The sequence below is a fragment of the Rutilus rutilus genome, assembly GCF_951802725.1.
Source record: "Rutilus rutilus genome assembly, chromosome: 2".
Lineage (NCBI taxonomy): Eukaryota > Metazoa > Chordata > Actinopteri > Cypriniformes > Leuciscidae > Rutilus > Rutilus rutilus.
In genome coordinates this window covers 41295516-41313815 of record NC_140210.1, presented here as the reverse complement: position 1 = coordinate 41313815, position 18300 = coordinate 41295516, and the positions used below count along the sequence as shown (strand labels likewise).

At 36.7% G+C, this 18300-nt stretch overlaps 1 protein-coding gene across 5 annotated transcripts in view; it reads left to right on the top strand.

The window, feature by feature from the left end:
• The window catches only part of fam13a (family with sequence similarity 13 member A), a 56485-nt gene that overhangs the window by 11645 nt on the left and 26540 nt on the right, over positions 1 to 18300 (top strand). For all 5 annotated transcript variants that reach the window (XM_084396333.1, XM_084396330.1, XM_084396331.1 and 2 more), the window contains 5 exons: positions 6571 to 6718; positions 7629 to 7715; positions 9832 to 9924; positions 14204 to 14296; positions 15676 to 15899. In XM_084396333.1, coding sequence (XP_084252459.1) covers positions 6571 to 6718; positions 7629 to 7715; positions 9832 to 9924; positions 14204 to 14296; positions 15676 to 15899 — 645 coding nt within the window. The remainder of the gene's footprint in view (positions 1 to 6570; positions 6719 to 7628; positions 7716 to 9831; positions 9925 to 14203; positions 14297 to 15675; positions 15900 to 18300) is intronic.

Below are 18300 nucleotides of genomic sequence, written 5' to 3'. Positions count from 1 at the left end.
TGTATCCGCAAGCTATGTGAATCATGTCTCGACTGCCCAATGTCAATAGCTGCATGTTATGTAATATGGGTGTCATGTTCTCAGTCTTGCTTCTCATTGGCTGCATTGTGGAGTGATCAGCATTTACACTTCACACAAACCTTGACCAACCCCACATACCAGTGCATAGTTTAAATGCTCTGCTGTGATGAATGATTTTGCTCACATATATTTATCAGGGCTGTCAAAATGAATGTGTTAACGCATGCAATACAAATACTTAATGCAATTAGCATAGCGTCCGTTTTTTCCTGGCATCCTTTGGCTAATGTTTCATTATATGATGACACTAACATTCATTCAAGTGCTATTAAACCATTCAAGCACGATTAGACACAAAAAAGAACTGGCATGCTGTCTGTCAAGCGGCTCTCTTGTGAACAAACACCCAAAATACGCAAAGAAAGCCGCTTCTAACAGCGCGCCAGTGCCGCATTGAGTTATCTTTCGTGCGTGAATGGACAAAAACACACAGAATTATGTTGAAAAGCCCGTTATTGGCGAGTATCCGCGTAAGCATGAATAAGACCTTGTAAGTCATATGAATGTAAAGAGTTAGCACTTAAAGTGACCTAATAAACCCGCTGTCATTAAGGATAATCAAAGAACAAAAGAAAAAGACTCTTGACTGAATAAGGATTCATCTGTATTCAATTTATAATTTATGCAGTGAAGACTGCACAGATACAGAAATGATTCAATATCTCTATATGTACCCATTAGTCCTACCTGAAAAGTTTTGTTTACATGGTTACATGGGTCAAAAACAATGAAAACAACTTTTTTTTTTTTTGTGCATTTTAGCTGAGCAGGTAAAAATCTAAACCGGTCTGACTGGGCCAGTAGAAAAAACAACTCTTAGTGTTGAGCCCTGACAGGTTTATGTGAAGATTGTTTTAAGTTCACTTAAATTAAAAGTCGTTATTTTGTTTAAGCCTATTATATGTTAAAAATGATAGCTTTCAATTATACTGAGAGAAAGAAATCCATGTATTGAGACAGGCGTTCATTCATAGTGCTTACTAAAAAGATGCCATTAAACAAATATTTTAAATATATCTAAATCTAAATCTAAAAATATGTGAAAAACTTTTATATATACAGTTGTGGTCAGAATTAATGGCACCCCTGGTAAATATGATAAAAAATGGCTGTAAAAAATAAATCTGCATTGTTTATCCTTTTGATCTTTCATTCAAAAAATGTGTAAAAATCTAACCTTTCATTGAAGTAAAATAATTGAAAGTGGGAGGGGAAATCACATTATGAAATAAATGGTTTTCTCCAAAACACGTTTTTTTTTTTTTTTTTTTAACCAATTGACAGCACTAACATATACACTCACCTAAAGGATTATTAGGAACACCATACTAATACTGTGTTTGACCCCCTTTCGCCTTCAGAACTGCCTTAATTCTACGTGGCATTGATTCAACAAGGTGCTGAAAGCATTCTTTAGAAATGTTGGCCCATATTGATAGGATAGCATCTTGCAGTTGATGGAGATTTGTGGGATGCACATCCAGGGCACGAAGCTCCCGTTCCACCACATCCCAAAGATACTCTATTGGGTTGAGATCTGGTGACTGTGGGGGCCATTTTAGTACAGTGAACTCATTGTCATGTTCAAGAAACCAATTTGAAATGATTCGAGCTTTGTGACATGGTGCATTATCCTGCTGGAAGTAGCCATCAGAGGATGGGTACATGCTGGTCATAAAGCGATGGACATGGTCAGAAACAATGCTCAGGTAGGCCGTGGCATTTAAACGATGCCCAATTGGCACTAAGGGGCCTAAAGTGTGCCAAGAAAACATCCCCCACACCATTACACCACCACCACCAGCCTGCACAGTGGTAACAAGGCATGATGGATCCATGTTCTCATTCTGTTTACGCCAAATTCTGACTCTACCATCTGAATGTCTCAACAGAAATCGAGACTCATCAGACCAGGCAACATTTTTCCAGTCTTCAACTGTCCAATTTTGGTGAGCTCGTGCAAATTGTAGCCTCTTTTTCCTATTTGTAGTGGAGATGAGTGGTACCCGGTGGGGTCTTCTGCTGTTGTAGCCCATCCGCCTCAAGGTTGTGCGTGTTGTGGCTTCACAAATGCTTTGCTGCATACCTCGGTTGTAACGAGTGTTTATTTCAGTCAAAGTTGCTCTTCTATCAGCTTGAATCAGTCGGCCCATTCTCCTCTGACCTCTAGCATCAACAAGGCATTTTCGCCCACAGGACTGCCGCATACTGGATGTCTTTCCCTTTTCACACCATTCTTTGTAAACCCTAGAAATGGTTGTGCGTGAAAATCCCAGTAACTGAGCAGATTGTGAAATACTCAGACCGGCCCGTCTGGCACCAACAACCATGCCACGCTCAAAATTGCTTAAATCACCTTTCTTTCCCATTCTGACATTCAGTTTGGAGTTCAGGAGATTGTCTTGACCAGGACCACACCCCTAAATGCATTGAAGCAACTGCCATGTGATTGGTTGATTAGATTATTGCATTAATGAGAAATTGAACAGGTGTTCCTAATAATCCTTTAGGTGAGTGTGTATATACAGTGAGGAAAATAAGTATTTGAACACCCTGCTATTTTGCAAGTTCTCCCACTTGGAAATCATGGAGGGGTCTGAAATTGTCATCGTAGGTGCATGTCCACTGTGAGAGACATAATCTAAAAAAAAAAAATCCAGAAATCACAATATATGATTTTTTAACTATTTATTTGTATGATACAGCTGCAAATAAGTATTTGAACACCTGTCTATCAGCTAGAATTCTGACCCTCAAAGACCTGTTAGTCTGCCTTTAAAATGTCCACCTCCACTCCATTTATTATCCTAAATTAGATGCACCTGTTTGAGGTCGTTAGCTGCATAAAGACACCTGTCCACCCCATACAATCAGTAAGAATCCAACTACTAACATGGCCAAGACCAAAGAGCTGTCCAAAGACACTAGAGACAAAATTGTACACCTCCACAAGGCTGGAAAGGGCTACGGGGAAATTGCCAAGCAGCTTGGTGAAAAAAGGTCCACTGTTGGAGCAATCATTAGAAAATGGAAGAAGCTAAACATGACTGTCAATCTCCCTCGGACTGGGGCTCCATGCAAGATCTCACCTCGTGGGGTCTCAATGATCCTAAGAAAGGTGAGAAATCAGCCCAGAACTACACGGGAGGAGCTGGTCAATGACCTGAAAAGAGCTGGGACCACCGTTTCCAAGGTTACTGTTGGTAATACACTAAGACGTCATGGTTTGAAATCATGCATGGCACGGAAGGTTCCCCTGCTTAAACCAGCACATGTCAAGGCCCGTCTTAAGTTTGCCAATGACCATTTGGATGATCCAGAGGAGTCATGGGAGAAAGTCATGTGGTTAGATGAGACCAAAATAGAACTTTTTGGTCATAATTCCACTAAACGTGTTTGGAGGAAGAAGAATGATGAGTACCATCCCAAGAACACCATCCCTACTGTGAAGCATGGGGGTGGTAGCATCATGCTTTGGGGGTGTTTTTCTGCACATGGGACAGGGCGACTGCACTGTATTAAGGACAGGATGACCGGGGCCATGTATTGCGAGATTTTGGGGAACAACCTCCTTCCCTCAGTTAAAGCATTGAAGATGGGTCGAGGCTGGGTCTTCCAACATGACAATGACCCGAAGCACACAGCCAGGATAACCAAGGAGTGGCTCTGTAAGAAGCATATCAAGGTTCTGGCGTGGCCTAGCCAGTCTCCAGACCTAAACCCAATAGAGAATCTTTGGAGGGAGCTCAAACTCCGTGTTTCTCAGCGACAGCCCAGAAACCTGACTGATCTAGAGAAGATCTGTGTGGAGGAGTGGGCCAAAATCCCTCCTGCAGTGTGTGCAAACCTGGTGAAAAACTACAGGAAACGTTTGACCTCTGTAATTGCAAACAAAGGCTACTGTACCAAATATTAACATTGATTTTCTCAGGTGTTCAAATACTTATTTGCAGCTGTATCATACAAATAAATAGTTTAAAAAATCATACATTGTGATTTCTGGATTTTTTTTTTTAGATTATGTCTCTCACAGTGGACATGCACCTACGATGACAATTTCAGACCCCTCCATGATTTCTAAGTGGGAGAACTTGCAAAATAGCAGGGTGTTCAAATACTTATTTTCCTCACTGTATATATATAGTACAGGCCAAAGGTTTGGAAACATTACTATTTTTAATGTTTTTGAAAGAAGTTTCTTCTGCTCATCAAGCCTGCATTTATTTGATCAATACAGAATTTTTTTTTTATTATTATTATAATTATTTAATTATTACAATTTAAAATAATTGGTTTTCAATTTATTATACTTTAGAAATCATTCTAATATGATGATTCATTATCAAAGTTGGAAACAGTTCTGCTGATGATTTTTTCATAACCTGTGATACTTTTTTTAGGGTACTTTGATGAAAAAAAGTAAAAAAAAAAAAGAAAAGAAAAAAAGAAGCAAATGTTTTAAAAATAGAAATCTTTTGTAACAACAATATGCACTACTGGTCAGTAATTTTTTTTCTTTCTTTTTTTGAAATAAATCAATACTTTTATTCAGCAAGGATGTGTTAAATTGATAAAAAGTGATAGTAAAGAAGATTTATATTATTAGAAAATATTTTTTTATTTTGAATAAATGCAGTTCTTTTTAACCTTTTATTCATCAAATATATTAGGCAGCAGAACTGTTTCCAACACTCATAATAAATCAGAATATTAGAATGATTTCTAAAGGATCATGTGATAGACTGGATGTCACATGTGACACTGAAGACTGGAGTAATGATGATGAAAATTCAGCTTTGCATCACAGAAATAAATGATTATTTAAAGTATAATAAATTGAAAACCAATTATTTTAAATTGTAATAATATATCACAATATACAAATTTTTTCTGTATTTTTGATCAAATAAATGCAGGCTTGATGAGCAGAAGAAACTTCTTTCAAAACCATAAAAAATAGTAATGTTTCCAAACTTTTGGCCTGTACTAATACATACATATATATATATATATATATATATGCATGTGTGTGTGTAAAGAAAAAATGTATAAAGAAATATAGCTGCCCATTTTTGCAACATAATTATGATTTACCAAAGCATGATTTTTTTCTTATGATAATAAGTTGAAATTGACAAAAAATTCACTTATGTCATAATTATGACTTGCTTTACATGACCTTCACATAAGTTAAACGTTTCATGCCATAATGCCATACATACATACCATAATTATGATTTACCAAACCAAGATTATTTTTTCTCTAATGTGATGGGAACATTCCTATAAATTTTAACCTAAAATCTTGATGTAATTATCATTGTATCCGTAATAAAGCACGTGTTATGCAAATCTTATGTCTAGCTATATCCTGGCTTTCGACTCCAACAGAGGGGGCCAAAGTCCAGGTGGAATTCTTTATTCAATGTCAGCGCTAACACAAATAGCACTTACATACTTTCTATGGTCATAAATTCTTTGGTTGTTATTTTCAGCCACAGAAACATTTAGGCTGATTATTCACAAGTGAATTGCTCTGACAAATAACAGCCCAAGATTATTTGAGATCCCATCTGCCTCTACAACGCAAAGCATACAGATATTCAAACTATATATTCAGTTTCAAGCAAACACTGTTCAATATTTTCAATGTAGTTTTTCTTAAGATGGACATAAAGTAATGTGATTTTAAAGAAATTAAATGAAATAATTGATTAAATATGGTACCTGTTACAGTATAGTGACTAACCAATGCAATATGAGCGCAACCCCTAATAATATATCAGCCACTCAGTTTCAGGGAATCCCTGTCACCACAGCATGTGTGTCTGACACCTCAGCGTTTGTGGATATGTGATGTGTGTATCCATGGCTCAGTGAGGTGGAAGTGACAAAACTGTTGCCTGTTATAGCCACATACATCTCCTGCGTGTACCCGTGTACAACATGTTCTTTTTGTCAGGAATTATTAAACCACAAATACAGCTGTCAGTCGAGCACTCGGCGACCCCAGACAGAAGCAGCATTTACTTGATTTATGATTTCCTATCATGGGATAGTATCTCAATGTGACTCCACACACTGAGGGGAATAATATTATTTATTTATTTATTTATTTATTTTAATCTACTCTTAATCTTATAAAAATCTACTTTTTTAATCTTAATTTTTCCTCTGACTTTCTTTTTAACCTAAATAACAATTAATTGAATTTGACTGATTTTAATATATATATATATATATATATATATATATATATATATATATATATATAAAGCAATATAAATTATAAAAAAAAAAATCTATATTAAAATCAAGCAAAAAAGAATTACATTGCTTGATTGGCTGTGCTATTCATTATTTATGATTTATTTCTGACAAGGGAAAAAGGGATAATGTTGTTCCTGGTTCATTTAATTTGGCAGCATTTATTCACACATGCACTGTAGTTTTCATAGCATGTTTGTGTATGTGCTTTTTATTCTGCAGTGTATCACCTGGTTTTGATGGTATACGGGAACAGAATATCTGTAATAGCATTATGGCCAAGCTGATCCAGAAGTACAGCGCCATCTTTGAGTCTGTGGTGGAGAGAAGAGAGATTGAAGAGGAACCTTCAAACATCCTCATGGTCAAAGTGAGTGTTGACATAACGCATTAACTCCTAGTAAACTGACACTTCACTTGCCTTTGGTTGGCAATCATCTAATATGTGTTAGAATTTTTTTTTAAGAGTAATAATTATAAATGTGCAGTGCAAGGGAACAGAATACTCTTTAATATTATTAGTAAATTCAAACAAACTAAAATTGGGGTCGAAATCAGTGTTATTGTCTTAATATTTATTCATATGTTGAATTCATTTTTTAATATTTTTGTCTGTATAATTTTTTCAGTTTTAGTAATTGTAGTACTTACATTAGAAAGTTAGGAATTTTGCCTTCGTAATGACTGATAATAAGTTGAGTTATTTTATATTCTATTTTATTTATGTTAACATTTGACATTTTTTGGGGTATTTTTAGTTTAAGTTAAGAATAACAACACCATTTCTAAACATTAAGTCATACTCATGTAAGCGATACAAGTTTGAATTTGGCTTGCAACATTTCCCCATCCCACTCTCCCCTCTTCATTTAGGTAGTTGATAAACTAACATCTGAATTTTGTTAAGACATGGCTCAGTATGTCAGATGCCTTCAGTAGTGCAGACCAACTGGGATCACCGCACTCAAACACCCCTAAAAATGCCGCTCTCTCCTGCTTTATCCTGGTTGTCACATGTACAGCACGTGTCTCTCCCTGACCTTGCTTTGTCGCCGGCTGAACTGACTCGCCAAAACTTCAAGACATCATTGCACTCTCTTATCTCCCTTAGGCCACCATCAACAATGTTTGTTTTTCTGCATTTGCACTTCAGTTTCAATTGTCACATGAAAGCAATTTCTTCTGAAGTGCAGAGCTGTCATGTGCACTGATGCTTCATCGCTGTGGTCAGTGGGTACATGTGGACTCATGTGAATCCCTGTGTATTGTTTTGTTCCCAGGAGGCCAACACAAACACAGAAAACACAGACATGCCACCTTACAGTCCTGCTCCGAAGGCACACACTCCACGTGTCAAGAAGATGAAGGTACGGCTGATAGTATGTGTGTGTATTCGCAGAGAGTGTATGCCTGTATGTGCAACCTGAGTCAGTGTGGGTATGTTTCCATAGTCATATGCACTTATAGTGTCAAACCCTGTTAAAATCCAGTGACGTAGCAACTCAGAAACACCAGCAATCCAATAACACTACTCACCCTGAGGTGAAAGGTACAATCACAAGACTCAGCTTTCAGTTTAATCCAAATGATGCAGATCTTAAGTCAGTTAAAGGCTATTTTTTTAAGCCCAGTAATGCAGTCATTTGGGTTACTTTTTCTTTAACAGCACATCAAGATGATTACCATAGAAGGGGATGGGACATAAAATCGGGGGCTCGTCCGGTATACTAAAACTCTTGATATTCATATCATGTTGACTTTGGATCAAATTCTCGTGACCTTTATTCCCGTTAAAGGCCCCGACGTTACATGTATTTGTCTTTCCGATTGGTGTTAAAGTTACACCCCTGAGTATAACACACAATGTGTTTTTGTGGACTACAGGATGTTTGCTTATGCCCTGAGGAACAACATTGAATGAAAGATGAGGAATAGATCTACAGTAGCTTGTGCCAAGTTCACATCTTAAACACTAAATCAATAAATATATAAAGTCATTCAGTCAGATGTGTATTTGCTCTCTTGATAAAACTGCAAAAACAGGCATCTTGTAATTGACTTCATATGGACACAGACTGGGAGTTCTGTTTTCTGTGAATTTAATTTCCCTCTCAATTGAATTATGTCAGTTGCGTATGACTGCGGCCGTGCGTACGTGCTCAGAAACGCACTGTGTAGTGTTTGTGTGTCTGCTGGAGACGGGCTGGATCTCATGTTTGTGTGCGCTCTCTCTATGACGCAGTGTGAACCGTGACCCTCTTAAATGACTGGCATGATGTTTTGAAAACAATAATATTGTTTCTGTATATTGAAAAAGCTTATATTGAGGTGGTACTTGTAAAAACAAAAGCTACTTGCCCTCTGGCTTTTAGTACACTATCATTTAAAAATCTCTTTTGCTCGCCAAGGCTGCATTTATTTGATAAAATACAGTACAAAGTGTAATTTGTGAATTATTATTATTATTACAAATAAAAAAAAGTTTATATCATATTGTATATAATTTATCCCTGCGATCATAACTGAATTTTCACCAGAGTCTTTCCTTCAGAAATCTTTGTAATATTCTGATTTGCTGCTCATTAAACATTTCTTATCAATTTTGAAAACAGTTGTGCTGCTTAATATTTTTGTGGAAACTGAGATACTTTTTTTTCAGGATTATTTAAATAGAAAGTAAAAAAACTGCATTTTTTTGAAATATTTTTTTTTGTTACATTATAAATGTCACTTTTGATCAATTGAATGCATCCTTGCAGAATAAAAGTATTAATTTCTTCCCAAAAAATAATAATCTTACTGACCCCAAACTTTTGAGCGATAATGTAGCTCTTAAACTCGCTCGTATTTTATACAGTTTTACTGATTTTGAAATGCCTGTGTTTTATAACTTTAATGGCTTTTCACACTGTGAAAAATGTCAAATGCTGACTGAAAACATGACAATTTGAGTGATAAAGAGACCGTTTCATTCTTACCTTAATAGTATGAAATGTCCATTCAGGATTAACTCGAGTCGATAGTACAGTCGGCAATACGAGGATGCTTAATGCTAGAGCTTTTACATAAAAAGGTTGCGTGCTGCGTCCATCCAATCAATGATACTGAGACAACAAATAAGTACGTTAACCCAGGGTTTAGTAATGTACAGTGACACGTCAGTTTATGAAAACCCAGGATTAATTGCCAACCCCGGGTAAATTATGAGCAGTTTGAAACGTGAAGCAAGATGACCCAGGGTTAACTTTTTCAAGTGTGAAAAGCCCTTTAGATGTAATAGATTATATCTCCTGGAGGGCCACTGTCGGGCAGAGTTTAGCTCCAACCTCAACACACCTGGCTGGAAGCTTCTGGTAACAGCTTGATTAGCTGGTTCAGGTGTGTTTAATTGGGGTCGGAGCGGGACAGTGGCCCTCCAGGAGCAGGATTGGACACCCCTGCTCTATGTTGAGATCATTTGACAAATCACTGTCTTTTTGTCAGGTCACTCAATGCACTCCAGTTGAAATAACAGATTCTTCAAGAGAAAAGGAATCAAGTTCAGACAACCCTATTCCGACACCAAGAAAAAAGAAGGTAAGAGTCACCAACATTAGCTATACATTATATACAGTGAGGAAAATAAGTATTTGAACACCCTGCTATATTGCAAGTTCTCCCACTTAGAAATCATGGAGGGGTCTGAAATTGTCATCGTAGGTGCATGTCCACTGTGAGGGACATAATCTAAAAAAAAAAAAATCCAGAAATCACAATGTATGATTTTTTAACTATTTATTTGTATGATACAGCTGCAAATAAGTATTTGAACACCTGAGAAAATCAATGTTAATATTTGGTACAGTAGCCTTTGTTTGCAATTACAGAGGTCAAACGTTTCCTGTAGTTTTTCACCAGGTTTGCACACACTGCAGGAGGGATTTTGGCCCACTCCTCCACACAGATCTTCTCTAGATCAGTCAGGTTTCTGGGCTGTCGCTGAGAAACACGGAGTTTGAGCTGCCTCCAAAGATTCTCTATTGGGTTTAGGTCTGGAGACTGGCTAGGCCACGCCAGAACCTTGATATGCTTCTTACAGAGCCACTTCTTGGTTATCCTGGCTGTGTGCTTCGGGTCATTGTCATGTTGGAAGACCCAGCCTCGACCCATCTTCAATGCTCTAACTGAGGGAAGGAGGTTGTTCCCCAAAATCTCGCAATACATGGCCCCGGTCATCCTCTCCTTAATACAGTGCAGTCGCCCTGTCCCATGTGCAGAAAAACACCCCCAAAGCATGATGCTACCACCCCCATGCTTCACAGTAGGGATGGTGTTCTTGGGATGGTACTCATCATTCTTCTTCCTCCAAACACGTTTAGTGGAATTATGACCAAAAAGTTCTATTTTGGTCTCATCTGACCACATGACTTTCTCCCATGACTCCTCTGGATCATCCAAATGGTCATTGGCAAACTTAAGACGGGCCTTGACATGTGCTGGTTTAAGCAGGCGAACCTTCCGTGCCATGCATGATTTCAAACCATGACGTCTTAGTGTATTACCAACAGTAACCTTGGAAACGGTGGTCCCAACTCTTTTCAGGTCATTGACCAACTCCTCCCGTGTAGTTCTGGGCTGATTTCTCACCTTTCTTAGGAGCATTGAGACCCCACGAGGTGAGATCTTGCATGGAGCCCCAGTTCGAGGGAGATTGACAGTCATGTTTAGCTTCTTCTATTTTCTAATGATTGCTCCAACAGTGGACCTTTTTTCACCAAGCTGCTTGGCAATTTTCCCGTAGCCCTTTCCAGCCTTGTGGAGGTGTACAATTTTGTCTCTAGTGTCTTTGGACAGCTCTTTGGTCTTGGCCATGTTAGTAGTTGGATTCTTACTGATTGTATGGGGTGGACAGGTGTCTTTATGCAGCTAACGACCTCAAACAGGTGCATCTAATTTAGGATAATAAATGGAGTGGAGGTGGACATTTTAAAGGCAGACTAACATATCTTTGAGGGTCAGAATTCTAGCTGATAGACAGGTGTTCAAATACTTATTTGCAGCTGTATCATACAAATAAATAGTTAAAAAATCATATATTGTGATTTCATTTTTTTATTATGTCTCTCACAGTGGACATGCACCTACGATGACAATTTCAGACCCCTCCATGATTTCCAAGTGGGAGAACTTGCAAAATAGCAGGGTGTTCAAATACTTATTTTCCTCACTGTATATATTTCTTTTAGTGATGGGCAACGATTAATCGCATCCAAAATAAAAGTTTGTGTTTACATAATATATATGTGTGTGTGTGTACTGTGTATAATTATTTTGTATGTATAAATACACACACATGCATGCATTTTTTTATTGATATACAAAATATTTATATTTATATATAATATATGTCTAAATATATATACGGGATATACATGCAAATATTTCTTAAATATATACATGCATGTGTGTGTATTTATACAGTATATACAAAATAATTCTACACAGTACACACACACACATATTATGTAAACACAAACTTTTATTTTGGATGCGATTAATCGCGATTGTACAGCACAATTTTTTTTATTTAGGTATCAATATCTGTTTTAGAGACTTCAAATATACACTTGTGTTTATTTATATATAAAGTGTGATTCATTTGAGTTTGCTAGCTATTAATTTGTAAAATTTTACACAAAATCTGACTGTTTAGCTGTTAATCATGTGATATATAAAACATTCTACTTCAAGAACTGTAGTAAATTACAACCTCCATTCCCAAGTTACACATCAATAAAATAATATACAATTACTTCCTCAGAAGAATTAAGTGCTTGGTGGATTTACTTAAGTGAATTTTCTTTGCCCTTCATGTACATTCTTCTGTAAACCAGGAGATCTTCAGATACTCATTGTGGCTTCCTGGCAGGAAGAGTCTTTGCGTTCGTAAATCTGAAATATTTCGCCATCTTCCACCTTCCTGAAATATCTCAGCCGAGGAAGGTCTTAACACGTTCCGGCTTATGCTGTGTTTTTGTGTTATCTTTGAAATCCAAAGCTATTGAAAGTCCTCTGTTTACATAGACATGTGGTGCTGATCAAACCGAGTTTGACCAGATAAGGCCTGTGGGAGAACCGTGTAATCGGCAAAATGATGTTGTAAACAGACTCAGAATTGCTGATGGAAAAAAATACATGATGTGACTTTCATGAAAAATAAGACCACTTCCTACAGCGGAGACGTTTCCATTTACATAAGAGGTCAATGAAATCATTCAGCTTAACACGTAGCACTAGATGGACTGGCTTGCTCGGATTACCTCATTTTGTTTTGGGAAAACCAGCATAAACAAACAGAACTTTATACGCCGGATATTTCTTGACTGATTATGTTCAAGTGATAGTTTTACGAGTTTGTTTACCAAGTGCTAAGTGGATGAAGGAGATGCATATTTCTTTTATTTATTGACTTATTTTTATAGCATTATGACTTTGTTTGATTAGAACTTATCTCTCAAAACGTGAACATTTCCTTGTTTTGGAGATTTTCATTGCGGTTTCATTAGGTTTTATGATTTGATTAAGTTATTGTTCTGATCAGAAGCTGACACACAGTCACAGAAACATGAAAGAAATGATTTGTTTATCATTAACTTTCACTAAACAAGGGTCAAAGGTCACAGAGACTTTATTTGTCCTTTACTTGAACTTTGTATTGGGATGGCCTTGGATATCTAGAATCTAAATTTACAGCATATTTGAGTGCACAGGTAATGTAGGGCTGTCAAAATGGCTGAAAAAGTCAATTAGAATTTTTTTTATCTAAATATTACTAATATTTGAATTTAAAAGGCATAATTTCAGTTTTCAAAATTTCAAAAAGCTTTTGGCTTGTCTTCTGAGGGTTAGGCAAAACATATGAATGCACTGCATTAAGTTTATTCAAAGCAATGAAATAACATGACTGTCTGGAAAATAAAATGCATATCTTTTAAACTAACGTTTATAAATCTAATATTATTTCATAAATTGCATAAACAATGATGAACAAAAAGCATCATGCATTTAAGCATAGTTTAATACAAAGAGCCAAAGCGTCAATCACAGAGTAAAAACATGAGATGCAGTTGAAAAAATAAATAAAAATAAAAACACAGTCTCGACACATGTTTTTTTAAGTTTTACTTCTTTTAACTTTACATGGCTTTCTAAACATGCGGCTCTCTTGTGCGAGACGCGAGTTCAGCGGTCAAAGATGTCCGTCTAGCGCATGTTTACATAGAAAACAATGGAAAAGCAGCACAGAAAATGGTTGTGCTTTTGACGTAACCCAAGATCTTCTCCACATTGAGCTTCTCTATTTCTGCAGTGTTTTGAATGAACAACGCATCAGCATCGCATCAAGTGGGTTCAAATGATACGCTAACAAAACCATTCAGACACAACAATGACTCTTATTTCATCATCGCTTCTCGTGCGCCACTGATAAGGCTGCCTGACGCACACCTAAAATTCAAATGCACTGGTTTTGCATTCAAATATGGATTTTTATTTTAAATTCGATGAATAATGGAAATGAGAGTTTTAATTTGACAGCCCACTGTTCTAGCTACCATCTATATTTATGTTTGCATAATTTGTTTGAGTGTTTTGTTTGCTGTTCAGTCAAGGTGATTGATTATCATCACATGTCATAAGTCATAAGTCTACAAGTTGAAATGTAACTAGTCAGTTTGTTATTGGAAGACATTCTACCAGTGAGAGATGAGGACAGAGAACATTTTTTCTCAAAATCAAGTTTTACAGTTTATCGTTTAATATAATTTATAAATCATAAATTAAAGATTGGTGACTAATCACTAGGTCTTTTCGTTAGGTCACCCCATGCACTTCAGCTGACAATACAGGCCCGTCAAGAGAAAGTGAGTCAAGTCCCGACAACCCTATACCTATACCAAGAAAAAAGAAGGTAAGAATCACTGCAAGACTGCAAAGAGCAGAGAAACATTTATTTTTGTGTACCTTAAAGAAATAGAAAATGATCACCCTTTTCAACAAAACATATATATATATATATATATATATATATATATATATATATATATATGTATATATATATATATATATAAGTTTATCTAAAGTGACAGTAAAGACATTTATAATATTACATCACGTTTATATTTAAAATAAATGCTGTTCAGTTGAACTTTTTACTCCTCAAAGGAACCTAAATATTGGTAATAATAAATGTTTCTTGAGCAGCAAATCAGGTTTCTGACGGATCATGTGATGAAAATATATTAAAATATAAGAACGTTATTTTAATTGTAATAATATTTCACAATATTGCTTTTTATTGCCTTGGTGAGCAGAAGAGACTTATTTCAAAAACATAAAGAAAATCACACACCCACACACACACACACACACACACACACACACAGCAGTTAATGTCCATGCGAAGCACACTGACCTGTTGAAACGGTAGTGTAATTGGGTGACCTTTTCATTTCCGTCTACCATCTTAAAAGTTCACACCACAACTCAATGCCTTTGTGTGACCTTAGTGCCTATAGACCCTTCTATAAACAGTCAGTCGTTTAATGCAGAATTCAATAAAACAATGATTTTCCAGTGCTGTTTGCATCATCAACACATTAGCATATCGATGTCCAGATCTCACTCAGTTACTGTGCCTTAAATGGGTCCCACGTGGGCTCGATCGATAGTGTCCTCTTTACCATAGTCAAAGCCATTTCCCACTGACCGCCTGTGCCTTCCGGACTAAGTGGGTTGAAGATCAATCTAATCCTATTGTAGTCTTTGTGTTACGTGAATTTGTTGCACGATCTCATTTGCTTTGTGAGCTAAATTTGGTCATCTCTTCTGCTTCGCTGTGAGAGATTGGTTTGTTATTCAAAAATCTGGCCATCTCTTCTGGCCAAACACAGTTTTGCAGCTGCGGTCCCAGAATGATGGTGCCATTGTTTTCTGCGGTCCTGCTAATACAAGTGGTTTAGTGTAGTTTAAGGTCTGTTTACCAATAATACATGGGTATTATTCTTCTGAAGGTCAATTAGCTGGTCAGCATCAAGTGACAATGAATCGATCTGAATTTGACATGGCTCTTGTGCGGGTCCGTTTTTTTACCTCTTACACTTATTCAACCGGTTTTCGGCGTGTACAGCCTTTATCGTTTAGCAAGGTAAGATGTGTAAGCTAAGCTTATTTACTTGTTATTGTGCTTTATATTACTATCTTTATGTCAGTCAAAGGGTGTTTCCTTCAATAATCAAACAAAACCACAGCTTCACTATCTTCATCTTTCTTTTGATTTGTATCCTTCAGGTGAAGAAGATAAAGACGGAGGAAACGCCTAGATCTTTTCCTCAACCGGCCCCCTCTGGTGATCCCGAGTCCAGGCTTTTGTCCCATCGTCCAGACAAAAGCTTGGGGACTAGAGATCAGTTTCCTCTGCACAGTCCAGACCGGAGCGTAAGCTTCAGCGTTGACGGCATGAATCTGACCTCTCAGACCGTAAGATCCGTCACGTCCACTGAGACCTTCAACAGGTCAGTTTACTTTCAAAAGTTTGGTGTCAGCACAATTTGTTTTCCTGTCTTTGAAAGAAGCCTCTTATGCTCACAAAGGCTGCGTTTATTTGATAAAAAACTACAGTAAAAAGAGTGATTTTGTGAAATATTAACCATTTAAAATGACTTTCTATTTGTATATACGTATTATAAATTGTCGTTTATTCCTGTGATTCAAAGCTGACATTTCTGCACCTTTACTCCAGTCTTCAGTGTCACATGATCCTCCAGAAATCATTCTAATAGGCTGATTTGCTGCTCAAGAAACATGTCTTATTATTATCAATGTTGAAAACAATTGTGCTGCTTATTTGTTTGGTGGAAACCTTGATACATTTTTTCCCAAAGATTTTTGACTAAAAAACAACAAAAAAAAAATCAAAAGAACAGCATTGTTTTTAAATGCTTTTTTTGTAACAATTTCACTTTTGATCAAATTAATGTGTGCAGCAAAAACCAGTACATACTAATGAAAACAACCATGCAAAATATGATCTTGTCATTAAGTTAAACTGTACCAGTGTATGCAGGTTAATTACCTGCTTTGTGTTTCATTCTTTATCTTTTCTACAGGGCTTTAGAAGTGCCAAAGAAAGATTCAAACCAGACAATAATCCCAGTGAAATCTTTTGTTTTATTACCTTACCCCTTTTCCCTTTCACCCTTGTCCTTTCCAAAAATAGATTTCTTTTTACAAACACCACAATAGGTACATGGGTATGTCAATAAGTACAATTGATTTGAGAGTTTCTGTACCTGACATGCTTATGTAACACTGTCTGGGGTGAATGTCTTCTCAGACAGGCTAACTAATATGAAATTGGTGTTATGGTCTTCATAATATTTCAACAAAATATAATAACTTGCTCCACCTCTGAAACAACTTTACTTTTCAGCTGATGTTATCAAGCCCAACACCTGGTTCTATTCTACCATTTAGGAACAACATTAAAGTCACCATGAAATCAACATTAAAGTCACCATGAAATCAAAATTGACAATTCTAAAAAAAATCAATTTATTTATAATGATTTTTTTTTATTTTAAATTCACATCCCCTTGTAATCTTTAATCAAAACAACTTCCCCTTTTGCAGTGACATCTCTTCTCTGATGACGTGTTTACTGGCGTGAGGGCGGAGCAACCTGTCACTCACATGAGATCCACCAATAGCAAACCACAACCATCCAATCAATTCCCCATGGACAAAATCAAGTCCCCTCCTACATTTTTCTTATTCATAAAGCCATTTCACTTGGATAAACTTCACAATAGGGAAGAAAAGACTAGGCCTATATTAACTTCTGTTTCATGCTGACTTTAACTTGACTTTGCAGCGACTGGATGCAAATTGTAGCGTGAAACGATGAATTGTTTATAGAAAACTTTAATTGTAATATTTCATCCAATAAGTCAGCCTTCCTATAATTAACCCTGGAATTCAGAAAACAGTACAGTTTTTCAGTTGATCCCGCTGTCTTGTCAGCTTGCTGTCACTTTCAGTACGTATATGCCGACCTTGCATCTTCCTGTGGGTCTTTGAAGGGAATAGCAATCCCGCAATCTCGCCTTTGTGCCAAATATTAGACAACAGCATACTTTAGTGACTGCTGTAGAATTATCAGCATATACACCTCAAGACTGCATTTAGTAAAAAGTTATTGTGGTTCTTATGCAATAAGGAATCTGTAGATTAATGCATTGATTTAACTGTGGTCAGTAACGATCATTAACATTGTCCTTGATGTAGTCAAGTAATTTTCCATCATTTCTCACAGAACAAAAGCTCAGTAAAAGGGCCTTGTTGTTCACTCAGGGAGGTGGTGGCTTAGCAGGATTTCCGTTTTGTAATTCATGACGACGGTCATTATTTTAATACCCTTGTCAGACTTTGTAACACCCCTTAAGAGCTCCAGTGAAGTGGAAAAATATTTCCCTTTTATTCAAATTCTTGCGAAATGTCTTTTCAGGTACGTGCGGTACCCTAATTCTTAGTAGGCTTTACGGTGAGATGGCAAAGGTCATTTCACATTTTACAACAAAAGGGAAGCACCACGATAAACACACAACTGCACACTTTTTTGCAGAACTTTGTTTGGTAATCATGTGATTCATGAGCAGTTTGGAGCCAAATTGGCTTGGTTTTATTCAAAAAAAAAAAAAAAAATTCCTGTGTAAACGGGACCTAAATCCTTTGTATTGTGATTTAGTTTGGCCAACTCTCTGATTATTTACTTCCCTTTTGACACACACACACTTAGAACAGCATTCATGGTAATGTCGCACGTACTCATGAACACTGCATGCCAACTCGCTCAATGAATGGACCTTTCAATGATCCCAACTTTTCTAGTACTGTTTTTTTTTAACACAATCCAAA